Consider the following 27,210-nt stretch of genomic DNA (forward strand, 5'->3'; position numbering starts at 1 on the left):
CGTACGCCAGAAAAACCAGAAGGGCAGGGACCCCTGTCACTGCGCTCCAGGCAGTTCTGGCCTCCCACGCTGCGGGATCCTCCGCCACCTGCTTCCTCAGATATGGCAACAGAGCCGACTGCCCAAGGGCAAGCCTAGCCCTTGGACCTTTCTACCCACTGCCTGAGAAACCGGTTGCAGAGACAGAGTCCTCATGAAACAGCCTTTGTGTGAGACACCGGCTCATCTCAGACACATCCGCCGGGCCCAAGCTGCAGCGGATACAGTGAGACAAGTCGCCTGCCGCGGCTGGGAACGAGGAGCCAGGGCCTCCCAGGCCGGAGGTGTGGTGAAGGCACAGGTGTGCAGGCAGAACCTCGGGGCCTGCAGGGGAAAAGGCAAGCTGGACCAGTACTAAGGAAGCCTGGCGCTCAGCACACATGACGATGGTGGGAGGGAAGACAGATGAGACACACAGGGGCCAAGCGGGAAGAAGCCTTGACTCCCGTCTCCCCGTCTCGGGAGTTTCCCGTTAGCAGAGCACAAAATGCATACGTGCTGTGCTTAGGCCACAGGTGGGTGATCGTTTAAAACAGGGGAGCATGTGCATCAAAATGAGGATTTCCAGCTTGTCTGGAAACGCGAGGAAATCAGGCAATCCCGCATCTGTGTTCTGGCAGAGCCGCAGGCTGGGGAGGAACCGCAGCTGCTGACAGAGAGCATGTGCTGTCCAATTTGCCGCAGTCCCCACCACTCCCTACTGCCCTCCCACGGGGGTCCGCATCATTCACAGATGTTCTCCGTCCAGTCTCTGCTGGCATTTGTACCTTCGTCAAGGTGTGCTCTCATTCTGTCCCAGTAACAGTGTCTCAAAGATTCGCAACCAGGGCCCAGAGCAGTACAGCTCCCCGTTCGATAACATCCGATCAATCAAATCCGCTCAGTACCCAAACCCAGATGTTCCTGGGGACACGTTTCAAGACCCCGGTCGGGTTCCTCGCGCCTCAGACCAGCTTATACGCCATCATGGCTGCCGTACAGGCAGAATGTCAGTTTCTGGTTTTAGAGAAACACACGCATGAACAAAACGAGCAACAGCCTATCAACGTCTACACACGGTCCCAATGCTAAGGACTTACGCAACTTCGCTGAACATCCTGTTCGCTCTTAGCATACATCTCAGACAGATCACCGTTCAGAATGACTTCTGCTAGTGAGTTCACCAGGGGTGCGTGATGTATAATTAGGAAGACCTGGTGAGAAAGAAGACACCGGGTTTGCATTACAAGTGTGTGCTCTCTCCGCTTCTCCTTCCTCCATCACAAATAAGTAGGCTGAGGTACCCAGGGCCCGTATTGAACAACTCCCGTGAAGCAAAAGCCAAAGAATGGGTCTCATTTAGGAGAAACCAGTTACGCCTTTCTCCTCCCAGGGTTGGCCACTCCTTCATTCAGACTGTTGCCTATTTGGCTGGCTGCTCCCCGGCGGAAGGAAGTGCATCAAAGCAAGACGGTCCCTCATGGCCGGGGGAAGCCAAATCCCACTGAAGTGGAGCAAAGTGGGAGAGCAGCGGCCAAAGCAGCACACTCCTTCCTCTCCACAGGCATCTCAGCGTCGAATCTGATTACGCTAAGACTGGAAGGCACAGACCCAACATCTCAGTTATACGGGAGGAAGGGGCCGGCGAGTCTCGTTCCCGTCCAGGACTTGGCAAACCGTCGTCTCCACAGAGAGCCCACGGCTGGCATGAGCTGGGGCCCCCGCGGTGGGTCTCAGCACACCAAGATTCCGTGGCAGTGTCGGGAGGTGTGGACGCTGTGGGGAAGAGAAGCCACAGGAGCCAGAGGCAGACCCAGCCGGGCCAGCATGTGGAATGAGAAGGCACTGGGCTGTCTGGGATGGCCCTGCCACCCACCCCGTGGCCCAACGGTCAGGACAACGGCGCTGGGAATCAGGGTATTCAAAGGTGCCTCGCAAAGCTGGCTCAGACACGCCGGCTACTTTGTTTTACAATATAAAGCCAACAGCAGCAGTGGAGCACAGTGTGGGACGTGCACCGTTTACACAGAAAAAGGGCGTGTGCGCCCATCTGCATTTGCTCACATGCACAGGGAACAGGATTTCCAAGCCCTGGCGCTATGATCCGGCCCTAATTCTTTGTTGTGGGGGCTGCTGTGTGCACTGTAGGATGTCTGGAAGCATCTCTGGCCTCGACCCAACCAGAAATGTCTCCGGATGTTGGAGGGGGGTGGGGGAGGAAGGGAGGCAAAATCACCCCCAGTTGAAAACCTCTGCAGACAATGTGCCTGGAAGAGGGTAAGAAAACCCTGTAACTATAGTAGACTCTGGGGACAGAAATCAGGAGAAGAAACAAAAGTGGATAGAAAACTTGGTCTTCACCTGTTTTGAACTTTTTAACTTAAAAAAAAAAAATCTGTTAAAAGACCAAAAAAAAAAACATTGTTTAGGGGCTCCTGGGTGGCTAAGTCGGTTAAGCATGTGACTCTTGATTTCAGCTCCGGTCATGATCTCATGGTTCACGACATCGAGCTCTGAGTCTGGCTCTGTGCCGACAGCTGGCAGCCTGCTTGGAATTCTCTCTCTCTTCCTCTCTCCCTGCCCCTCCCCCTGCCCCTCCCCCACTCGCACACACGTGCGCACGTGCTCTCTTCCTTTCCCAAAATAAAAAAATTTTAATTAAAAAATAAAAAATAAGCAGTGTTTAAAAAACAAATAAATTAATTAAAAAACAAAAAACAAAAAACCCAGCAAAGCCAAACGCTGAAATGCTGCTGTGTCTGAGAAGCAGGATCAGGGGACAGGGGTAAGAGGTAAGAGGGAAACTTCTTGAAGGACAGCATCCCCGGCCACACTAAATTAATGTCGTCAATGGGAATTTTCTTGGTTTTGTAGCTTTGTCTGTCAAATCACGCATAAGGATGCTCTGACGTAGGGATCAGGGACATGGCGTTTACCCCCCATTGGAGGCTCTCGTGCATTTTGGGTGACAACATTGAAAAGCTCCACGGAAGGAACAGGGAGAACGGGCCCTGGAGCACCGGCTCACAAGTCTGCTTTCTGTGAGCTACTCAAACGAGTAATTTGGTGCCTGAGCTGCTAGGCCCTCGCTCAGAAAAGAGGAGGTAAGGGGCTCTCCGAGAAAGGGCGAGCGCTGACCGCACACTCCTCACAGGGACTCTGCCTGTGCAACGCTCCCACAGCTAGAGGGTCCTGGGAGCGCCTTCTATGGGATTCCCGGGGCTGAGCGTCTCTCTGCTCAGGTCCTGCCAGACTCCCAGAACGCCAAGCAGGAGATTCGGGCAGATTTGTAATGAGGCAGCAGAGGAAGGTGCCAGGAGATGCGGGGGTTTGCATGCAGCTGCGCTGCACAGAGAGGCATTCAGAAGGAGAGGGCACCAGCACAGGGCTCGGAGCACAAAGCCCCCGGGACAAGACTCTATGAGGGAGAAAGGGGCAGGCCACGCACGGACCCCAACTGGCTTAGCCTCCACGGGGAGGCTGCGGCTGCGCCTCTCTCTCTCTCTCTCTCTCAGTCCTCCACCTCCAAACGGCCCAGGGACCAAGTTAGAAGGACTTTCTCTCAGCAAAGCAAATAAATACCTGTGCCATTGCAGAAGTGGGAACAGAGCTCTGGTCAAACGTTTGACTATTTGACAGTCTAATGAGATGGCCTGAAAGTCTGGACTGCTTGTAATAAAAATATTTTTAAAGTTATGTAACTGGGTCACCATGGAGTTTTTCCCTTCTTGTAAATATTACATAATTACGAGAAGGAAACACACTTGTTTAAGGAGGGGGAGCAGACAAATTGGCTCAAGACACAAATCTGGGAACGGAGGCTGCTACAAGATACCTTCCAGAAGGTAATCTGGGAACTACAACCACGACAAAAGCCTTTGAAAACAGCCTCATTAGTGGAAATCCGTTCAACGGAGGTTGCTGCAGAGAGATACACACACTGGGTCTTGCAGTTTGGGTTTATTTCAAAACGCCATGAGTAACACCCATGCCGTCCACATTTCCAGAGTATTCCGAACGCCCCTTGGTTGTGTGGAAACCTCAGTCCCCATGGTAAAAACCAAGTACGTAAGGGCCAGGTTTGATTTACTTTCCATTTTCCTTTAAATTTCCATCTATTACCATGAAGAAGATAGCAGCACCTCTACTCAGAGTCTGAAAAGTAGAACCACCCCCCGCCCTTCCTTTTATTGTTTTATTTCAAGACGGGACACAGAGAGAAGACAGGGTGACGTGGCCCGGTCCTCCAAAGGACTCCCAAATGTGGCTGGGGACACAGACAAATGATGACACATACCTGTGACAGGAGATAGAGAGAAACCGGCAGGCTGATTTTCGGGCGTTCTCCTCCCTAGGGAAGGTCAGGCAGAAAGAGAGAGAGAGAGAGAGAGGTCCTGGTCACACACGTGAGCAGCACAAAAGACATGAAGCCAAAAGCCATCTGTCTGAAGGAGAGGCGCCCCGTCCCCCACTTCCTCTGTCACCCTAAGGCTGTTCTTTCCCGGTACCAGTCAGAAGTCCACCCTGCAAAATAAATTCGCAACCTGATCCCATCCAATACCGTCTCAAGGCCTCTATTTTTCTACCTGAGAAGTCCTTCACCATTAGTTACGGACTAGAGGCTGGGTCCAGGACAAAAATGAGCCCCTTAAATTACCAGGAATGTTAATTTCCCCCAGCTGGGGCACAGAGTGGCTGGCTGGCAGGACGGGCCTCTGGAGGCCTGCTCTCAGGAAGAGCGTTCAAAATGGGGCAGGGAGGCGTCGGGGCACTCTGGCTTAGGAAAAACCCCGCGTTTGTAACTGAACTTCATTGTGCTCCATCCCGCATCGACCCTGTGAGTACCTTCAGGACCCTCGTTTTGCTCGGGGGGTGGGGGATGGGGTGGGAGGGGGAGGTCAGCTGCCTTGTCCAAGGTCACAGAGTGAGGAAAGGGAAGAAGCAGAATTTGAGCCCAGGTCTGCAAACTCCAAGTCCCGTGCTTTCTCTCTGCCACCCCCGGCCCCCGCCCCCCCCCCCCCCCGCCCCGACAGATCTAGTTAGGGCTGCAATTTTTTTTATTTATTTGTTCTTAGGAAGAATCTCCATGTTCCACCTCCAAGAAGAAAGCTCCAAGCCCTGGAGGGACATGTGCAGAGGCTGGAGCCCCCACAGAGTAACCAGCCGACTCCATCCTGCCTCCTGTGGAGGCCTCTGCCCCTGAAATCTGGGAAGGACGGGGCAGAATTCCTCACGGTGGGACCTGAGAGCCACCAGCTCAGAGCCACGTGGCGGACAGGTTCACGATGCAGACTGCCGGTGCACTGCAGACCCGCTGAGCCAGAATCCCTGAGACGGAGAGAGGGCCCCGGAGGACGTGCCTGTCAACACTCACACCGGATTCTGAGCCTAACTGTGGGCAGTCCCTGCTCTGGGATGTTTCCCTAAGGGCGCTCCCTCACCTCCCACCCATCATGTGCAAGTGCTGGGGCTGGCTGGGTCTTCTGCAGATCAGTGAGCTCTGGCGACCGTCAGGAAAAGTTACCGGGCTTTAGAACACCCCAAGAGAAGGATGAACAGAAACCAAAAATCTAAATTCATAGAGGTTTCCTGTTTCCTTCTGATGTCAGTGTTCTCTTCTCATTCACTTTTACAGCCAACCCCCACCCCCAAACACACTCCCTTGCACCCCTCTCTCTCCACCTTAACCGTCCCACCCCTGGGACATAAAAGGAAAGGAAAAGAAAACCAGGACGCCTTGAAAGGAATCTCTCTCGGGCTCAAAGCCTTGGTGGCTGGCAAAGCTTGGTCCTGTTCAAGGTGACTGTTCCTCCCCCTTCTGAAGACAGCCCACAGCCCACAGGCACGGCGGGGCCAGGCGCCCAGACCTACCTTGTCCTGGTTCTCCAGCGAGTACACATAGAGGGGCACGAAGAGCCTGTTCAGCAGGTGGTCCGTGAGCACGTCATTGAGGAACTCACAGTTGATGATCAGGATGTCATTGAGATAGTGCAGGTGGTCCAGGTGCTCGGCCACCAGGTCGCTCAGTTTCCCCCGATTCCGGTGCCTGCCAGGAAAAACAACAGCCTCAGCCGGGAAGCCGAAGCACAGAGCCGTGGAGGTCACTGGGGGTGCTTCATTCACACAACAAATATTCATACAACAAACAAAGGCTCAAGAGCCACTTACAGCGGCCCTCCCAGCGGCATGCACGAAGTGAAAATGGGCAGGTGCACCACGATCGATTTCAGGGGACTCCCGGGATCCCCCCACCCTCTGGGGGCCTCCCTACAACTCGCCCACCACCACCACCCAAGACAAAATGGGTAAATAAAGCAAAACCCAGCTCCCTTAGCAAGCCATTCCACAAGAGCAACCACTACTCAATGTGGCAAGACCCCGTGCCTCCCAAGATAAGCAGTATTAATGCGGCAATAAATCCCGGATGACGAAAACACTCCCGAGGGGTTCCAGGGAGAAAAGCAGGCCTCGGCGGCCACATCCAAACCCCCCTGGCCCTGGCTACACATGGGGCACAGCGCAGGGATGGGACACCCCAGCCCCAGGCCCCCAGAGGTCTCTGTCTCCTTTCAGTAAAGCAACAAGCACACTGCTTGGGCCTCTCAGGTTGTCAGCCGCACACCTGCCAAGGACAGAACCCCTAAAAGAGCTAGTCGGCACACCTACACTCCCTCCAAACTGGCATCTGTTGCAAGGGGCAGCGGGGCTGGAGTAAGTCATTTTGTTTGTATCGTAATTACGACCACCATTTCAGAAGGCTTGAAATTAAAGAAGAAAACAGAAGCAAAAAGACGTGAAGGTCTCCTGTAGTCCCGCCACTAACAGAGAACATTTGGGGACTTGTCAATGAGGGACCCTACAGTCTGGTTTCCCGCGTCTATGCCTCCGTAGAGTCACATCTAAAAGGCGTGTGTTAAATATCTATCCATCAAGCCACATAACGTGCTTTAAAAAAATAATAATAATAGGATCAACTTTTCTTCTATGTAACTTTTAATAATTATTCCATAGCATACTTTAACAAGATATATCCCGAATATTTATAGCAAATACACCCTGTAAGCCTCATAGTACTATAATTACCTATGAACCCACCACCCAGCTGAGACCCACAATACTTATTCACAATGTTTTGCAACCTTTTCCCCCATTTAAAAAGATGCTGTGGGGGGGCGCCTGGGTGGCGCAGTCGGTTAAGCGTCCGACTTCAGCCAGGTCACGATCTCGCGGTCCGTGAGTTCGAGCCCCGCGTCAGGCTCTGGGCTGATGGCTCGGAGCCTGGAGCCTGTTTCCGATTCTGTGTCTCCCTCTCTCTCTGCCCCTCCCCGGTTCATGCTCTGTCTCTCTCTCTGTCCCAAAAATAAATTAAAAAAAGTTGAAAAAAAAAAAAAAAAAAAAAAAGATGCTGTGGGAATTTTTCTTCAGCAGAAGAGTTGACGTACTTCATGTCTTAAACCTTTAGTTTGAAAAGTACATGCAGATGGGTTTTTAAAGTTCAGTGGTATTGGGCGCCTGGGTGGCTCAATCGTTAAGCCTCTGACTTTGGCTCAGGTCATGACGACACGGTTCGTGAGTTTGGGTCCCACAGTGGATGAGCTCGAGCCCTGCTTCTCTCTCTCTTTCTCTCTCTCTCTCTCTCTCTCTCCCCCCCTTGCTCACTTGCACCCTCTCTCTCTCAAAAAATAAAATAAGATACAAATAAAAGTTTAATGGTATTGATAAGATGATAATAACAAACAGCAGCCCTAGCCCAGCCTCCCCCACCCCTGCCTGATCTCCAGAGAAGGCAGGTGTTAACTTTTTACTTGTTTCTGTGGATAGGCCCCACCCCCCCACCTCCTCCACCTCTACAATCTGCAAAGTCTTCTACTTTGAAGTTGAGCCCTTTCCAATATCACATGGTGGCCTTCTGTTAGGAAGGAACACTTTGCATTCCCTCCCCCCCCCCCCCCCACCCGGCCCCAACAACTGATACTGACATCATCACAACCATTCACGGGAGAGCCACGCAGAGGACAAGGAGTCCACTTCCTTCCTGGAATGACTTTTTGTCTTTTCTGGAATCAAGTGCCACGTTATGTTTCATTCACATCCGTGACTCTTCATCTCTGTACAGGTCCTGGTTTTCCCGAATGTCCCGTCACATCCACCACTACTTGCCCAGTCTGGGAGCTATGATTCTATGGCTTTGGGCCCCTCCTCCAGCACCGTCCTTCCCGGATCCCCGGATCCCTCTGTCATCCTGAGCCTGCCTAGGTGTGCCTCTCACCAGGTCTCTCTGCTCAGCTGTCCCTCCGGGGCAGGGGTTGCCCACTTGCGGTGATTTTGCCTTAAAGGACCCATCTGGCAACGTCTGGAGACGTTTTTGGCCGAAACAACTGGAAAAGGGGTGCTCCTGGCATCTGGTGGGCGGAGGCTAGGGAGGCCACCAAATATCCTACTCTGTGCGGGACGACCCCCGACGACACAGAGTTACCCAGTTCCAAAGATCAGTGGTGCCGCTGAAACGGAGAAATCCTGCTCTGGAACTTGTATTCATCGCTCTGGGGCCCGAGTCACCACCTTAACCTGTGTGTTTGTTGTTGTTGTTGTTTTTAAACAGGTGTACTGAGCTATAATCCGCATACCATTCACACAGCTGTCCAACCATCCTGACGATCCACTCTCAAACACTTTTAACCCCCCCTCCCAAAAAAGCCCTGTGCCCCCATTTCCCCTTGCAAGTCTGCTCCTCCAGCCCTGGGAAACCACTAGTCGATCCTCGGTCTCTACAGATTGGCCTGTTCTGGGCATTTCATTTAAACGGGGTCACACGGGGTGCCTGGGTGGCTCAGTCAGCCAAGCGTCCGACTCTTGATCTCGGCTGTCATGATCTCACGGTCGTAAGATCAAGCCCCACCTCAGGCTCCATGCTGAGCTTAAAGCCTGCTTAAGATTCTCACTGCCCCTCCCTGGTGTACCACTCCTGCATGCGCTCTCACTCTCTAAGAATAAAATAAAATATGGGGCGTCTGGGTGGTTCAGTCGCTTGAGTGTCTGACCTCAGCTCAGGTCATGATCTCGTGGTTTTGGAGTTCAAGCCCCACGTCGGGCTCTGTGCTGACAGCTCAGAGCCTGGAGCCCGCTTCAGATTCTGTGTCTCCCTCTCTCTCTGCCCCTCCCCCACTCACATGCTTTCTCTCTCAAAAATAAACATTAAAAAAAATTTTTTAATGAAAATAAATAAAAGAGAAGAAAACGGGGTGAGGTAAAACACAGTCCTTTGCATCTGGCTTCTCTCACTGAGCCTCATGCTCCCGAGGTCCAATCACGGGGCAGCACGTGCCAGAGCTCTGTCCCTTTTTACTCCCGGGCACTACTCCGCCACTGCAAGGACTGCATTTTGTTTATTCGCCCACCAGGTGACGGGTCGTCTTACTCTTTTTACCAGCTGCCTGGCACCCCATCGATGGGGGTGTTGAACTTACCGGTCCTCTTCCCCTCTAGGAGGTCTGCGGGTTGTTTCTAACATGCCGCCGTTACAAAAAGTGGAATGGTGTGAACCTTTCAGCCTATGGAAGTTCACATTCCGCCTACACATGGGTGGGCGAACTTTGCTCTAGTGTTTACTTTTCTTCAATGGACACGGAAATCTCCCCTAACCACTCTGTCTGCCTGATAAGCCCCCCAGGTGGTCACTTACTCCTCGTCGGTCTGCACACAGTTATCGAGTTCGATCACGTGGCTCCCGATGAACCAGACCAAATTGGAGAAGTAAGGAACAGCAGTTTTATCTCGGATATAGTGCAGCATGGCCTGGTTATCCACTGAGAAAATTCACAAAAGAACAAGAAAAAAAAGTCAAGCCACCAAAAATAACTTAGGGAGATTTGAAAAAAAAAAAAAGAAAAGAAAAGAAAAGAAAAGAAAACCACAATGAAAAAGCTCTCTGCTATCATCTGAACCTTTTCTGTCTTTCCTGGGAACACTTGAAAATGGTTAGCTTATTCATTCATGAAATCATACTCATCAAGGCAGTTCTTATGCTATTTTTATAATTAATACAATTAACTGGGCTAAACCTCAATAGTGCAATTAGAAAGCCTACTTTCTCAGCAATGCATTTAGCTTGGCTACAATGAAACTATGCCATTCTCAGGCAAGTTTCCTGTGTTTACATGTAAGGATAAGTTAAGAAAGCAGAAAACCAGAAGTTAATAACTTACATGACACTGGAATAAGGAACACGGGAATCGTCATTGAAGGAAAGGCAAAAAACAGACAACAGTTAACAGGGTTAAGAACTGGGATGGTGAGACAGTTGCTCAGAGAACAGAGAGCTGGGCAGAAGGTGTCTAAAGATACAGGCTGGAAGAGAACAAGAGAGGAGAGAGAGCAGGGGGCCGCAGAACCGGGGCTTGGACCAGGGCGCAAACTCAGAAGCCTGCTGGGTGGGCCGGGGGACTCAGTGAGTGAGGCTGGGAGGCCTAGTTCACCGGCACCAGCTCACGGCTGCTCTGTGGGACTGTGGGCCCAGAAGGGCTCTCCCAATGTTTAAATACGGGCAACTATACATCTTTTCAAGGAAAACCTTAGCCAATCGAAACTTGTCTGAGGGCTGGATCCGGCTCTCAGGCCCTCAGTTTGCGACCCTGGGTGGGCCCCCACTAGATTCTTAAAGACACTCTCCAATTTAGTGCGATCCCAGAACTAGGCTGGAGTGAGTCCCTCAGGACCTTTCCCCACCCCAGTAAGGGTTATCTCAAGTAATAACGTCATGACTCATGCTCGTGAAGGTCAAAGCCCTTTATTCTTTGAGAAAATGGGAGCTCCAGCTCCAGTGCGGTGACTACCGGGGAAATAACCCCCGGGTCGCGCAGAGAAGGTGTGCCCTCCCCGGGCGGCTCCAGGCCAGGAAACTCGCGTCCAGCCGGCCTTTATGCCAATGCCGGCAGGAACCCGCGGAAGGGCCTCCTCTGGAGGGGATGTTGTGGGCATTAAGCACTTCTTGAAGAGAGGAGAATTTGTTGGGCTTTGCAGTCAGTTGAGAATACGATATTGCCCCCTGCTGTCGGTGACACAAAATGCTTCATTTAAATGTTATTTCAAGATAACATAGCCCCAGGGCCGTATGGAAATCTTACAGCCCGAGACACAAAAATGTAAATATAACCTTTAAGAGGCAGCTTTGCCTTTTCTAGTTATCACATGGCAGCTGGAGTCCCACCTGTGCCTTTCTTAGGACATCACTAGCACTGTGGATCTGGTCTAAGACTTCAACATGCAGAACTGCGTATGCACCAAGAGAGTGGCACAAAATTCACCCAAGGGGCCAGTTAAATGTCCCACGATTACAAGCCTTGCATGACACATGCAACCCCAGCCGTAATAAGGGAGCTCCCCGTGCCACCAGAGAATTTTAAATGCAGACTCATGGGAGCAAGCCCCAGTCAGAAGTCAGACAAGGCGTGAGCTCCTAAGAAGGCCTACCTTTGTAGACATTCAAAGTTATGGTTCTTACAGCAATTCTAACCATGCTTTCGGGGTGGTTGAAAAACTTGATGGCTTCTGTGTACAGGGCAAAGTCGTTAGTGTGCTGAAACAAAAAAGTATCAAAGATGAGTTATGAGCCCGTAGGGCAGGCCTGCCCCCACCCAGCTTTCTGAAGCCTATCAGACTCCCATGAACCTCAGGCCAGGGGTTCACCCCCGGTGGGGAATGTGGGAAGGGACGGGGAGGTGAGACCATCCCAGAATATTAAAAAAAAAAAAAAAAAAGGCAGGGGGGTGGCGGGGGGGAGGGAGTCCAACAATGCCAGACTGGGGCCTGTGCCCTGTTCTACCAGTTCTCAGCTGGGTGCTGTAACAGTTCTGAGCCTCCGTTTCCCCGTCTCTAACACGGAGATAGTAATTCCCACGTCCCGGCCGCTGGCATTCAACGTGAGGATTTCAGGAGCAGAGCCCGCCATGGGACCTCCTACTCAACAAGCACTCAGCCGTAATGCTAGCTCCTACCATCAGATGCCACGTCCACGAATAAAAGGCAAGCGTGAGGTTTTCCTCACATTCGGAATCTCTTCTGGCTGTTACACATTTCTCTGTCTAGAAATACTAGAAGTACACACATTCGCAAGGAGCAGGAGGGTCTCGGGAATCAGCTGGCATGAGAAAGGGATCATGGGAAGGGATCGAAACGGTCCAGAAGCCTGAAACTCCGCTGCTGGAGCCTCAAGAAAAGCAGGATGGGCTCTGCTCCCCTCTTCTGGCCAGGTTTCCCACTTGGCTCCGAGCATGCTCCGAGGGCACCGGTGGGCGGGAGCGTGGGGAAGAAGCAAGAGCCAACCTACAGCAATGTGACAACTGTCAAATGAGGACGATGCCACTGTGAGCACCAGAACTGCACCCGTGGCAGGTGGTGGCTACAGTACTGGGCCACGTGAAAGAGGAAAGGGAGCCCACCTAAGAAATAAGGCCCCTGCAGCTCCTCTGGTGACCAGAAGGATGTTCTTCCAGAACCATCGCTCGGGTCCAGGAATCCCAGAGTCCTGCCCTCCCACCCTGGTGTCTAGAATTCCAGCTGCAGCTGAGCGGAGGTACCCTCTCTCTGGTCTGAAGTTCACAGGTAGATTTTCATCCACCTGGGAGAGCTGCCAGGACAACCCAAATCTCATCCACGTGTCTCTGGACACATTTAATGAGCACCTACTACCTGCCAGACACGGGGCCACACCATGTCAATTTTTCAAACTGCCACACATTTGGCGGTTGACGGCTAGTGTGTCTTCCCTTTCAGGCCAATTCTTCCCCACTGTTAAACTACACGAGGAAAATCGGGGTTCAGGCTGATGCCGCATCATGTGGGGATAGCTGGATGGAGCTTGCACAGACTCCAAAGGTACGTTTGAGAGTTATGATCTGACTGCAAAGAGAGGCGGGGCAGTGCAAGTGACCACCAATCAGAAGACACTCATCATTCGGGCCCCTGGCTGGCTCAGCGGGTTAAGCGTCCGACGTTCGGTTTCAGCCCAGGTCATGATCTCGCGTTTCGTGGGTTCAAGCCCCATGTCGGGCTCTGGGCTGACAGCGCGGACAGAGCCTACTTGGGATTCTCTCTCTCCCTCTCTCTGCCCCTCCTGTGCTTTCTCTCTCTCAAAAGAATAAATATACTAAAAAACAGGAAGACACTGCCATGCAAACAGCACCTGGCCTCCAGGAATTTCCAACGATCCTCACCTCCTGTGTTCACACACTGACATCCTCTCCCACACGGACTCAAGCCTGGCCTGTGTGGCCTCAACGACACAGTGGAAAAGATGGAGTGTGGCCTCTGAGGCTGGGTCATAAAAGGCATTACAGCTCGTCTTGGTCTCCTGGATCGTTCGTTCCGGGGAGAACCAGCTGCCGTGCGGTGACGTGACTCAAGCAGCCACTGGAGAAGCCCGTGTAACTGAGGCCTCCCACCCACGGTCAGCCACGTTGAGTGAGCCACCCTGGAAGCAGCTCTCCCAACCCCACCCAGCCTTCACGTGACTACCCTCGTGAAAGACTAAGCCAAGCTGTCCCGCCAGGTGGCTCCCAAACTCCGGATGCACCGCAAGAGAAACGTGACATGACTGTGACCGAGAAGGCACAAGAGGAAGTCTGCTGGGGGGGGGGCCTTCTGGGAAAGAAGCGTTTGAAAGTTAGAAAGGAACACAAGAAGGGAAATAAGTGATCTCTTCAGGCTTCTCGGCAGCGGCATGTGAGTATGTGATGTTTGGAGCCGCTGCAGCCATCCTGAGACCATGAGGGGTCATGCCTGAGGACGGATGCCAACCGTGCGGTCACCAGAGCAGGAAGGGGAGAAAGCCCGGGTCCTCAGTGAAGTGATCGTGCCACAAGATGGATCAGACCCAGGACGGCCAGCATCTGTACCTTCTGGTATGAGATGAACTGACCTTATCAAGCTCCTTTTCATTGGAAAACGGCAACAATTTATTTTTCAAAATTGCTAGTAATGATCCCAAGGAATACCAGGGACATTCGCTTGTGAAGAATAGTGTGAGCTCTGATTTTAAGGAGCTAGGTACATACTAGGGGCTCCGAAGACATCATCTCCCTTCATTCGATCCCCGGAAAATCCTTCGCTGTAAATCATCATCCCCCTTCTCAGATGAAGAAACTGAGGCTCAGAGGACTGAGACTTCTCTAAGGTCACACAGCAGGGAATTGGCAAAGCTGGGTCTGACCGCATTTCAATCCCAAGTTCACTTTCAGGCACTTCTGCAATGCAATGTTCCTCAGTAGCACAAACTGAATTTTATGTTAAAAACAGGTAACTTTTAAATAAATCAAATACATATATATGTGTGTGTGTGTGTGTGTGTATATATATATATATATATTTTTTTTTTTTTTTAAGCCTGTCAAGGTCAAACACGGTTGCTCTGAAAAATCAGGAAATGGTGAGTGCCCACGCGCTTTGTAAACAGGCACGAGGCCCCCCGGACAGAAGGTGCCCCTCCGATTAGCTAGCTTTCCACCCAAACGCACCCCTCTGGCAGTTACTTACCTCGTTGTAAAAGAAATGGACGGTGTGGTTGTTGAGTTTTAACGAAAGTGTTTTCAGGAACGATATATAATATGCCATAATCTCCTCATCGGAAAAATCAAACTTATGGACAATGATAGAATTTACATAGTTATTAGAGAGCAAATAATCTAGAGGGAGGGGAAAAGAAAAAAAGGAAGACAGGTTAATTCACGCTGGAGGAAAGTCAAGCAGACAAAATTGGGTAACAGACGACTCTGTGAATGTACTTGAACCCCTCGAGATTCTGGGTCGCCAGGGAGCAGCTTTACCTGTCTACCAGCAAAGAAGTCAGCCAGACATGACGCACAGCCCCAAGAAAGTTCAAGAGCCATGACAGAAGGGCCCGGACTACCCCACCCTCCTACACCAAACAGAAAAAACATTTGAACTTTTTTTTTTTCATTGCTGACAAAGTTCACCAGAGAGCTGGGGGTGGGGCAGATGTGTTGGTGCGTGGGCATTTTCACAAACCACCCACGGGCAAGGGTAAAAACCAACGTATTTTATTAAAAGCTGCTCCATTTTGCCATCAGGAGTCATACTGTCATCCCTGAATGCTACAAAGGGCTACATGGATTTTTTTCTCCCTATACGGCAACACAGTTTCATAAAAGCTACTTTATGCTAAACCTCCCGGGGACGCCCAGCACCAGGCTGAGCGCTTTAAGTTATCGTCGCACCCATCCTGCAGAGCAGGTGGTCTTCTTCCCGTTTTGCAGAAGAGTAAAATAATTCAGAGAGGTCGATTAACTTTCCAGAGGTCACACAGCAGTCTATCACAGACATGGGATTTAAGGCGGGTCCTCTGTCAAAGCCTGTGTTAGCAGCACGCACTAATGGGAGCCGGTAATGAAATCTGGGTGCCGAGGGCCTGAGGCACTGGGACCGACTGGAGAGTGGCTACCCCCTCCCAGCCCCCAGCCCCTGCAGAGACGCAGACCCAGCATGGTGAGAGCCTTCAACTGTTCGAGGGGCTGGAAAACAGAGGTGAACGTTCCATCTCCTGACTCTGACACGCTGGCCCCTAGGTCGCCTGGTCCTGAAAGCTGTTCTGGTGGCAACATCCGGGGTACGGGCCAGCCGCGGCAGCGGGGCACAGTCCCGGCCTTGAGTCCTTTCCAGGCATGTCTCCGAATCCTCATCAGCCACCCCACAAAGCAGGCGCTGCCACCCCCTGTCCTTCGGACGGCCAGCCTGTGAGCTCTGACCCAGCCCACCCACGCACCCCCAGATGGTTAAAGGCAGAACGTGATCAACCCCTGCACCCACAGGCAGGCGTGGTAAGAGCGAAGCTGAGCGGTGTGGAGCCTGGCTACTCAAAGTAGCCCGGCATCACCTGGAGCTCATCGGACACGTGGAACCTTGGGCCCCAGCCCTGCCCACCTCCTCCGATGTCAGGGGCGGACCCGGCACACTCCATAGGTTAAGGAGTCCTGCATGGCTTCCTGTCGTGCTCACGCGTCTCAGAGGCAGTGTGTCTGAAGGGAACTTGGATCCGCTCTGCCCCTGCCACCTCCCAGCTGGGTGACCCGGGGAAAGCCACTTAGCCTCTCCACTCCCCAGTCTCCTTGTCTAAAAACAGGAGTAACGGCGCCTTCCTCAGGGGTCGGCTGTGAGGATTAAAGGAGATGAGGTACGAAGGGCAGCGACGGGCACAAAGCAAGCACTCAGTAACGGCCGCGGCCACTTTCCATCCAGCACCCTCACGTGGAGCCTCCAGCCACCAGGACTGAACACAGGTGCTCTCAGGGGGAATAGGAAATAAACTGCAGGGGCGCCCGGGTGGCTCAGTCACCTGCGCATCTGACTCCGGCCCAGGTCATGATCTCACGGTTCGTGGGTTTGGGCCCCGCATCGGGCTGCGTCGACAGAGCAGAGCCTGCTTCAGATCCTCTGGCCCTTCTCTCTCTGCCCTCCCCGCTTGCATTTTCTCTCTCTCTCTCTCAAAAAATAAACAAACTTAAAGAAAAAACGGAAATAAACCATTATTTGGTGCCAACGAGATATCCAACGTAAACCGATCAAAGTACTACCGGAAAGGCTGACATCACCAGACGCTCCCCAAAGAGCCATCCGGGAGCACGGGGCCCACAGCCGGGTCCTCCTCAGAAGCCAGCTCTCCAGGAAAGCCGCTGCCTTCCGGAAAGCACGCTGGGTGTCCTCGGCTTTACAGAAGTCTGTAGTCCCAGAACAGTTTTCAGAATCTCCAGATTCTCACAATTCCGGATGCAAATCTTGGGGCCTGCTCCAAGAGAGGGGGCAGCGGGTCGGGGGCGGGGTTCCTAAAAATCTTCATTGACTTAATTGCCAATTTTTTTTAAAAAAATCTTAAATCAACAACTTGTAACAAATTTTTTAAAAAATCAATTTTTAACTGTTCTAAATTGAGGTTACGCGGATCACAAATCTTAAGCGGACAGCTTAATCTGTGTGGAAATGTACATATATGTGGATATAAAGTCTACGTACCTATGTACTTATTCATATATACACACCTCACAAGTCTTGGACATGCAGCTTGAGGAATTTTTGCAAATATATACACCACGTAAGCACCATCCAGGTCAGACAGAGTATGTTTTTTGTTCCCCAGAAGGCTCCCTGATAGCCCTATCCAGTCAATACCCTCTCCCCAACGGCAAGTTCTAGTTTGCCTTGGATCACATAGACTCATTTTGCCTATTTTTTTTAATATTTACTTGTTTTTGAGAGAGAGAGAGAGAGAGAGAGAGACAGAGACAGAGGATGAGCAGGGGAGGGGCAGAGAGAGAGGGAGACACAGAATCCGAAGCAGGCTCTGGGCTCTGAGCTGTCAGCACAGAGCCTGACGTGGGGCTTGAACTCACGGACCGTGAGATCATGACCTGAGCCAAAATCGGATGCTTACTCAACTAAGCCACTCAGGTGCCCCTGCCTATTCTTGAACTTCATACCCATGGATCATACGACACGCAGGCCTCTTGTGTCCGGCCCCTGTCACGCGTTACCGCATCTGAGAGTTACCCACAGTGCTGCACGTGGTGGTAACAGTGCATCCCTTTGCTCCTTTTTGCTACGCAGCATTCTACTCTTTACACAGTCGACAATTTAACCACCTGGAACCTTAACTGGGAAGGAGCAGCCCATGTGATGCTGACGCCCAGAGCCCTTCTTTTTCACTGTCCTCCTGGCCGTGGTTGGGGACGCGTTGGCTAGCAGGACAAGGGAGTCCTGAGACGTCCCGTGGAGCCCCACTGTGGCTGGCTGGCAGCTTCCGGGCCATCAGAGGCACAGATGCCTATGCCGTCAGCCTCAGATGTACAACCAGGAGCCTCTGTGCTGCGCTTTCAGCTGGAAAAGTCACACGCTCCAATCATTCCCCAGCGGGGACTTTTCCAGGGCCTCCACGCGATGACTCTGTGGGCGGTGGGGGCCGCCATGGGGGCAGCAGCGGTGCCTCTATTCTTCGGCTGGGATTTTTCCACTGCCCCCTCACCGTGTGGCCGACTTTCTGTGGTATCCTTTTCTAATCAACCCAGGAGTCTGTACGTAATCTCGGTCTCTCGGGCCTCCTGTGACTTAGGTCCCCAAACCCGACGGGCAACAGGTGCACTTGTGAAATGGCTGCTGGTAATAGTGAAAATCCGGAAACCACCTAAATGCCCGTGGTCAAGTTCAATCACTTGGGGCTCGGCAAGATGCCGCCAGTCAACCAAACTAGGTGAGGACACGTGAACGGACCGTATGAACATCTAAGACACATCAGCAGGTGGGGACCGCATAAAGCAGAAGGCAGAACGCGCTGTGTCTACCCAAGTGGCAGGGTGAGGCTCTGCAGAAGTTTTGCTTTCTATATTCTCACGGCGTTTTATTTTTGTTGTTGCTGTTTTATAATCCGGATATTTTCTTTCTATAATTGGAAAAAAAAAATAAAAGCAAAACTCACCGTCCTCCTCACCCCCACAAATCAAAGTTCTGTCAAAGGCGGTGCTGTTGGCCGCTTTTACAGGGCTTATAAAAAGGATTCTGGTGAATTCCCTGTAAAGATACTGGCATCTGTCTGCGTACCTCACAGCACGGTATCCTTCTAAGACCCAATTCAGAAAGCCGTGTGATCCAGAAACTCCAGTGTTTCCTATTGCCCCAACCCCCACCTTCGATCCAGGAGCCCCCGGGCGAGCTGGGCTTAGGAAGGGTAACCAGACAACAGACATTTGGTGGGGGGACGCTGGATTTAATGATAAAACCAGCCTGAGTGGACATTTCCATCTGCCAGACCCCACACCACGTTCCGCACGCCCGCGGTCACGCTTAGGCCTCAAACCACCCCATTCCCCAGATACGAGTGTCATCTCTGCTCCACGGAAGCAGAAGGTGCAGCCTGGAGAGGACAGTTCGCCCCCAGAGCACGTGCAGGGCGAATCTGGCAGAGCCGGGCCCGGGAGCTGGGGGGGCTGGAGTCCGGGGCCTGCACCACCGAGCTGGGTCTTCCCCTCTCTCAGTTTTCAGAAACCACACACAATTCGCATCCAGGGTAACAAAAGCTGTTAACACGGGAAACCACTTAGGGAGAGTGAGTCAACTCCCATCTGTCAACTCCCATTCATTCACTGGGAAGCGTGAGCGCAAGCTCCTAGGACGGCAGCACCACCTAGTGGCCACTCTGAGAGCCTCCACTCAGCAGCCAGTTCCGCCGCTCCCCGCTCCCTCCTGATAGGGATGCCACTGTCTTTACCCCCTTCCATCCACCAGAAACTTTTCCTAGACCCTTCTTGGGGACCTAGAGCCTGCTTCTAACACAGACATCCGGTCACTCGTCTTCTCTTCCCTACTCCTGGCGGGCAGGGCCCAGGGATTGCCGATCGCAAAGCGGGCCAGTCAAGCCCGGAGGAGGAGGACCTAAAGCAACGTTTCCCACCCTGGGCTCTGCTGACACTCTGAGCTGATAGCCCTTTACCGTGGGGCGCGGTCCTGCGCATCCCAGGACTCCACCCGCCAGAGGCTAACAGCACCCCCAGCCCCTCACCCAATACAACACCGACAAATGTCCTCCTGGGGCACAGTCACCCCCGGGTGCGGGCACTGAACTAACACAGCTGGACTCACACCCCTTCCGGATCCGGGCACCGCTAGAGCGCTCACCAGAGGCTCGTGACACAAACTCTCCCGGCATGGAGTGAGGGTGCCCACAGCACCGGTCTCCCAGAGCGGCTGTGTCAGAGGAGGAGCCTGGGCTTAGTGAGGCCAGAGAAGGAGCTTGGGTCTCACTCTCGCTTGCTCCTGGGTTGTTCTTCCTCACCCTGCTACCTCCAGGGCCTATTCTGTTGGCTGATTTTTTTTTTTTTTTAATAGCAAATGAGTTTTTACTGAAAGTTTAAGAATACCATAGATTCTGTGGCAACTCACAAATTCGTAATATAATAATTGATACCTCAAACCAAGAAAACGATATAACCAAAACTTCATTTCCAAATGCAAATCAGTTATACTTTGTTGAGGAGTGGCTCACGTGAATGTACAGTTTTTTAAAAAAAAGATGACTGTTACAATCCAGTGCGTATAACCACTTAGCCATACTTCAGTTCTGTCTGTTAAAAATGTTCTTTTGGAGAATCCAGTGTGAACACCTTCTACTTTCCTTGAGGCATTTTCTCCAGGGACGGAATCACTCTTTAACGGACGGCACTCAGGAAGCTGTTTGATGATACCCAGATCGTACTGGTATCTTGAACACAGGTCTCCAAGGGGGCCCAGCTCAAATTTGCAGAGTAGGTACTAATTGTTATCAAAAATTAACAACTTTAGGTATCTTTGTTTTGGATTTCTGTGGTTCAGGCACATCCAAAATTTCTTCATAGTCTGCACTCGATCCCTTCGCCCAGCCGCCGGCTGTGACCATTCCGTCTGAATTCCGACTCTCAGGGCAATCTCGCTTAAAACGTTCCACAGAACAACAGTCTACAGCAACCACCATCAGCACAGAGTCCCCTGGGATTCTCAGGACAAGATATGGGCAGATGCCCCATCTCTCCACCAACAAAACATTCTACGGGAGGAAATTCACCAAGAGCCGGGTCCACTTTGGCTCCGCCCTAGGTGAGTTCATGCTCTGTGGACCCACACTCCAGTGCCCGTATCTTGATTCTCGAGGATGGCTGGGCGATCTGCAATCCCGTGGCCAGGTTTTCTACAGTGGAAACATACCACCGCATTTTTCTTTGCTGCTGGTCTTTTCAGTTTCCTTCCCTTTTAAAAGCAACTGCAATTTCTTCCCTTACCTCCTGAATGTTGCTATCATCTCCCCATTATGAACCACCTGTGAGTTTTGTCTTGGGTATTCCAGAAATCCATTTACACCTTCATTTAAGTACTCCTTTTTCTTTTCTTTTTGTGTTTTGCTTGGGGCGCATCATTTTTAACAGAGAGCCTACTGGCTTCAAGTTGTTTACCCTTTGGTAGGTTTTGGGCTTCGCCCTCAAACGACCCCTTCCTTCGTGTCCTCCCATGATGTTGCAGCCAAAGGTCTCTTACTATGTGCGGTAGTAACTCGTGCCCACCTGGTCACGGTATCATCAAAGGTACCTCGTCAAACACGCAGGAATCCTCCAGGGCAGCTGAGTTAGTGAGCCAGAGAGGCCCCTCCCTGTTGGCTGGTTATTCAGCAACCCCAACGGGTTATAAAGAAAAAAATGTGAACAGCCCAGAACCATTCAGCAGAGAGGAGCCCTCACAGCCCTTCCCAGTACCCCACTACGCAGGGATAAACATGGTTAGGGACTGAACTGCGTGGCCCCCAAATTATCATACTCAAGCCCCGGCCCCCACTGTGACTGTATTTGGAGACAGAAGCTTTAAGGAGGTAATTAAGGTTAAACAAGGTCCTACCGCAGGACCCTGGTCAAAGGTGGGCGTCCTTAAAAGAGGAAAAGACACCAGAACTCACTACACACACGTGTGCACACCCACACACACACAGAAAGGCCACGTGAGGACACAACGAGAAGACAGTCATCTGCAAACCAGGAAGAAAGGCCTCCCCAGAAACTAACCCTGATGGCACCTTGATCTTGGACTTCTAACATCCCGAGCTAGGAGAAAATAAATTTCTGTTGTCTAAGTCACCAGGTCTGGGGCATTCTGTGACAGCAGCCCAAGCGCCCTAACACACACGGTAAGCTCAGACGTTCAAAAAGCCACACGAAAACCACGCCAAACTCCAGGCCGCCAAAGCTCAGCAGTGAGGGGGCAGGTGTCAGGGGCTATTCTTACAGAGTGAGGTCTCGTGACTGATATTCTCAAAGAGGATGTTCAAGGTCTGCAGCAGCTGAACGCACACGTAGCGGCCTGATTTCTGCCGCAGGATGTTCAAGAAGAAAACAAACATGTTCTTCTCCAAGAAGAAGCTGGGGAGAGAAGGGGAAAGCATCAGAGGTTTGCGGCTACTCCTGGAGATACACGTCACCCCCTGGCTATGTGCACCGCATGTGTGTGGGGGCCGCCCCCGGCCCCCAAAGGCATCCAGAGAGCAGCCGGATCACACGGCCTGCGTGGCCCCGGCTCCTCGCCTCCCTGGACGCCTCCCTCCGCCACCGCAAAATGCAGCCACTCACGCTCTCTCCCCAGAATCTGAGCGCACGGCCGATCCTAGGAAGCCGTGACCTCGATTCCTACAGAAAGGGCGAGATCTTTACCGCCAAAGTGATTACACATTATTCTACCTATGCTTGGAAACCCAACAGGCAGCATTCTCCATCCAGTACTCTGTATCCTCAGCTTTCCGTACTAGGCCTCTTTCCTTGGCTTTCGTATCTTTGAGTGTTAGTGACAACCAGCATTCCCTCCAATGGGGCAAAACAATGCTACTAAAAGAATATGGGTTTCCAAATCCAGGGAAAAACAACTGGAGGCAATTGAAGGGGCCGATGTGGCAGGGAGACCCTCATGAGTCCCTAAGTCAGCTTCTGCCTTTCTTATTCTGGACAGGACAGCTGTCTGCATGCAGCCTGGGAACACACACTTTTGAGCCACATGTTGGCTCTTTTAGTCTTGAAATGGAGACAGAACCCCCTATGCCTTTCTTTAAAGGAAGAAAATGGGGTTTTCTAGCTACATGTTCTCTGTATGCAAGCTAGGACCAGGTAACCTCTCATTTGGGACACTCACAACAGGTCCCTGCAGTCACATGTATCTGTCACTTAGTTCTCCCCTCGGCTCTCAGCTCCACGGTGGCAGGACCATGGGCCTGGCACTTGCTCGGGGCTACATAACCTCTGTTTGAATTCCTGAAAGGGTAAATGAATAAGGAAACATGACCTGAGAAAACATGACCTCAAACCTTATTCAACTCTGATTCTGGGAGCCTGTCTGCCTACAAAGGTCAGTCACGCTGATCCCAAGAATATTTCTACCATTTGACCCATTTTGTCCACCTGTGCTTCAGGCTGAATAAATCAGTGACTCCCAAGGGTCGCCCAACAGGCTCAGTGCAGCACAATGACCAATGTGAGAACTTGTTAATAATCAGAGTATAAAACAAACATCATGAGCCCATATTGATATAAATAAATGACTGGGGTGCCTGGGTGGCTCAGCCGAACATTCGACTCTTGCTTTTGGCTCAGGTCACAATCTCACTGTGAGATCGAGCCCCGCATTGAGCTCTATGCTGACAGTCCAGAGCTTGCTTGGGATCCTCTCTCTCTCTCTCTCTCTCTCTCTCTCTCTCTCAAAATAAATATTTTTTAAAAAAAGAGTCTGTTTCTTAAAAATAAATAACTCACTGAATACATAAATGGGGAAAAGAGACAAATCTATGCAGATTTTCAAATACTGTATATAGCTACTCACCCCTTTCCAGAAGGTTGGAGCTTAATTCCAAGCCCCCAGGTGGGCTACATTGGGTGACTCTTTCAAAGGTGGTGTAGGGAATGGGGAAAAGAGTAACTTTATAGTGGAAAAACCTGGCTGACACCACTTTAACCAAACAATCAGAGTAACTTCACTAGAGCGCAGGTGGATGTGGGGGCTGCTGATACGGTGGGCTGAAAAGGACATATTGTTACAGTTATTTCTACCCCAGGCTAATCATGAGAAAAACATCGCAGAAAGCCAGATCGGGGTGGGGGGAATGGCCAGTGCTTCTCGAAAACACATCAAGGTTTTCTCCTGAAAACAAGAGAAGACTGAAAATCAGTCACAGACCAGAAGTGGCTGGGAGACACGACACTCTGCGGCACCGCGAGAGCCCAGACTGCGTTCCCAGAGCAGAAGGGGGATCTTAATGGAAGAACTGGCAAAATCCAAATCGAGTCAGGGGTCTACCGAACAGTAACGAACCAAGCTTAGCTTCTCAGTTTTGACCAATGCACCCCAGTCATATAAGACGTTAACAGTGGGGGAAACGGGGTGAGGGGTGCTGGGGAACTTTCTGTACTAGCTTTGCAACTTTTCCATAAATCTAAAGTTATTCTAAAAGAAATGAATTAAAAACAAATTCTCCTGGGCACTCCACGGGGGGGCCATTTAGGAAGCACGGGCCAGTTGTTCTGAGACAACAGATTGGCTCAGAAAGTCCACTCTAGTCAAGAGGGACACGGTCTCTAGCCTTTAACCCGAGGGGCTATCTCATCCCCAAAACAGACACCAACCGACCAAGCGGTTCCCCGTGCATCCTGAGATGCATCTAGTCCCCTCTGCAGGCACCGCCTCCCTCCCTACTCCTGTTTTCCTTTGGGGAAGAGGCCTGCGTCACGGGTTTGCATTTTCCACAAGTACGGATGAAGACAGAAAGCTATCTGGAAAATCAGATTAGCTAATAAGCTAGGCTGGAAATGGAACTCCTTTACTTGTTTCAAAGGGGCTTTTTAAGGGGCCTCAAAGCTTCCAGTTGAGATTATCTTATATAAAAATAAAACCTGTCTTTGGTGGTGGTTGTAACCCGAGTCCCTCTGCACTCAGACACCGAGACAGGTCTCCTGGGGAAGCTGTCCGTGGCCTCCAGCCTTTGCTTTTCATCCGTCCAACAGGGACATCTTTCCGAATTACCACGTGCTAACAATTCTGGAGTGCCTCCTCTGTACCGGGCAGTAGGCGGGAACTCTCCTTTAAAGACGAGGAAAGTGAGGCTGGCCTAAAACTGCTCATCTAGGAAGTACGCCAATGAGGAGAAACCCCTTCGTGGGCTCTGGGCGCGAGCTGCCTCGTGCCTGCCTACCAGCGGTGTGACAGGAGATTAATGGGGATGCGGACGCCGCCCCCGGGGCAGCTGGGAGACTTAGATTATCTCATCGGGAGCTCAGCACTGTGCCTGCCCAACAGTTAACACAATAAATATGAGCCCTTCGTGTCTCTCCAGGGCAGGGCCCTGTCAGTTCACTTCGAAGCTAACTTCCCAGGACGTTTTCTCCCCTTTGGGGAGGCTGTCAGATGCTACTCGGAAAATCATCCATGATATTTTCAGATTTTTCGGGAGACGCTCATGTCCCTTTCCCATTTTCAGCTTACATTTCTCCAGTGTCTCAAGGACATTTTGTATGGATAGAGATATAGATAGCTATCTGCGCAAGACCAGGCTGGTATCAGATCCTGATGTCATCAAGAATGACTCATGGGATACATTTAGAAAAATAGTCAAAGGAAGGAGAGTCAAAAAACAAAACAAAAAAACACACGAGAAACCCTTACTCAAATACAGAGCTGTCATTTTGATCTCCCCAAATTAGGATCTCGGTGATGGAACGGATGGTCTCCACTAGCAGGTTCCGGTTCTGTTCTGTGACTGTGGTGTTTTTGGTCAAAACGTGGTACAGATACCTGACGAAAAGGAAAGAAAATGAAGCATTACCAACTGAAATGGCCAACCAGGCTCGGTGACCGCCGGCGACGTTTCTGAGGACAACTAGCGGCCCTAGCTCAGATGTGGTTAGCCCAACTCCCGTCCGGAGATGCTACTCACCACCCAAGACACATGGCAGACAGTGTTGTGAAGGGTTAACCAGAAACCCGCCAACCCAAGCTGATGCCGGGGAACCATCAAGCCCTTGAAGACGGCCATCCTCAACCTCCGGGGTGCAACAGAATCACCTGAAGGGTGGACACAGTGGGGGCTGCTGGAGCCCATCTGGGGACTCAGAACCAGCAGGACGCGCGGGCCTTGTCACGCTCTCCCCACGTGATCCCGATGCTGGTGGAGCGAGGGCAGGCACACGGCCCAGGCCAAGAGTCTAGCATAAACCCCGCAGCCAGCCGGGCTGGTGCAGGGAGTGAGAAAAGGCGGAGTCACAGATTAGGGAGGGTAGGTCCCCAAGCCAGTCGCAGGGGCAAAAGCCACCTGCAGTCAAGACAATCCCACGCCCATCAGAAGTGATAGCTGGACTAAACCCTGCGGCTCGAGGTTCAAGGCACCGACCTCAGGTGCTGAGTGCCCATCAGAGTTAAGTGGGTCTGGGAGGGAGGCTCCTGCACTGTGCCCCATGCTCCCCAAAGGCCTGGGCTGCACCAGGCCTGAGCCCGCCACCGGGGGAGAGGCAGGCCGACCCGGACCCAGCCTCAGGCCGCTACTGGTGATCGGGACAACCGAAAGAATCACCGAGGCCGGTCCTGGGCAGTGTGGGGACTAGCGTCTGGCCGAGTGCCCTGGGCAGGAGGGGGGGGGGGGGGGAGGCACAGCTTGTAAGGGATGGCGTTGCTGCAAATGGCAAGAGCTCCTTCTCTTCTACGGCTGAGTAACAGTCCGTTGTATATACACCACATCTTCAGCCGTTCGTCAGTCAGTGGGCACTTGGGCTCTTCCAGAAGTTGGCTATTAGGGACAGTGCTGCCGTCAACACCGGGGGGCCTCTGCCCCCTCGAATTAGTCTTTTTGTATCCGACACAGACGGAGCTTGAGAGTGTTACGCTAAGTGAAATGAGCCAGAGAAAGACAAATACTGTATGATTTCACTCATCTGTAGAATTTAAGAAACAAAACAAACGGCGGGGGGTGCAAAAAAAAGGGGCAAACCAAGAAACAGACACTTAACTATAGAGAACTGACAGGTACCAGAGGAGAGGGGGTAGGGGGATGGGTGAGACAGGTGATGGGGATTAAGGCGTGCACTTTCCCAGGTGAAAAGTGTTGAACCGCTCAATTCTACACCTGAAACGACTCTTACGCTTGTCAACTGGAATTTATATAAAAACTTGAAGAGTCGTTAAGACGGTGGGGCATCTGCGTAATTCGGTCGGTAAAGCGTCTGACTTTGGCTCAGGTCATGATCTCGCAGTTCCTGAGTTTCGGCCCCGCGTCGGCTCTCTGCCGTCAGCAGAGAGTTCACTTCAGAGCCTGTCTCCCTCTGTCTCTGCACCCCCCACTCTCGAGCACGTTCAATTTCTCTCCCTCTCTCTCTCTCTCTCTCGCAAAAAAAAAAAAAAAAAAAAAAAAAAAAAAAGTTAAAAAAAAGATGGCGACTCTTGAGCACGTTCAATCTCTCTCTCTATCTCGCAAAAAAAAAGTTAAAAAAAAGATGGTGACTCTCAAGGACGTTCGATCTCTCTCTCTCTCTCTCGCAAAAAAAAAAAAAAAAGTTAAAAAAAAAGATGGCGCCTCCAGGCTAACTTCAGCTGTCACGGTTGGGGAAGGAAAAGGGGACACTAAGAGGAAGTGACTCAAGAAGGGTCACCTCC

The 27,210-nt window shown here is 51.6% G+C and overlaps 1 protein-coding gene and 1 pseudogene across 17 annotated transcripts in view; both read right to left on the reverse strand.

Moving 5' to 3' along the window:
- CLEC16A (C-type lectin domain containing 16A) overlaps positions 1 to 27,210 on the reverse strand; it is a 202,679-nt gene that overhangs the window by 165,524 nt on the left and 9,945 nt on the right. For all 17 annotated transcript variants that reach the window (XR_009614839.3, XR_009614840.3, XR_009614841.3 and 14 more), the window contains exons 2-9: positions 25,231 to 25,359; positions 21,817 to 21,950; positions 14,548 to 14,696; positions 11,488 to 11,593; positions 9,701 to 9,824; positions 5,890 to 6,064; positions 4,316 to 4,369; positions 1,119 to 1,232 (exon numbers count right to left, since the gene is read on the reverse strand). Coding sequence is in view for 14 of the 17 variants with exons in the window: in XM_060648495.3 (XP_060504478.1) it covers positions 1,119 to 1,232; positions 4,316 to 4,369; positions 5,890 to 6,064; positions 9,701 to 9,824; positions 11,488 to 11,593; positions 14,548 to 14,696; positions 21,817 to 21,950; positions 25,231 to 25,359 (985 nt within the window). In the remaining 3 variants the exon portion in view is untranslated. The remainder of the gene's footprint in view (positions 1 to 1,118; positions 1,233 to 4,315; positions 4,370 to 5,889; positions 6,065 to 9,700; positions 9,825 to 11,487; positions 11,594 to 14,547; positions 14,697 to 21,816; positions 21,951 to 25,230; positions 25,360 to 27,210) is intronic.
- Positions 17,280 to 21,629, reverse strand: LOC132689718 (zinc finger CCHC domain-containing protein 9 pseudogene; annotated as a pseudogene).

This window comes from Panthera onca, chromosome E3 (assembly GCF_046562875.1).
Source record: "Panthera onca isolate mPanOnc1 chromosome E3, mPanOnc1 haplotype 2, whole genome shotgun sequence".
In the NCBI taxonomy this organism is placed as follows: domain Eukaryota; kingdom Metazoa; phylum Chordata; class Mammalia; order Carnivora; family Felidae; genus Panthera; species Panthera onca.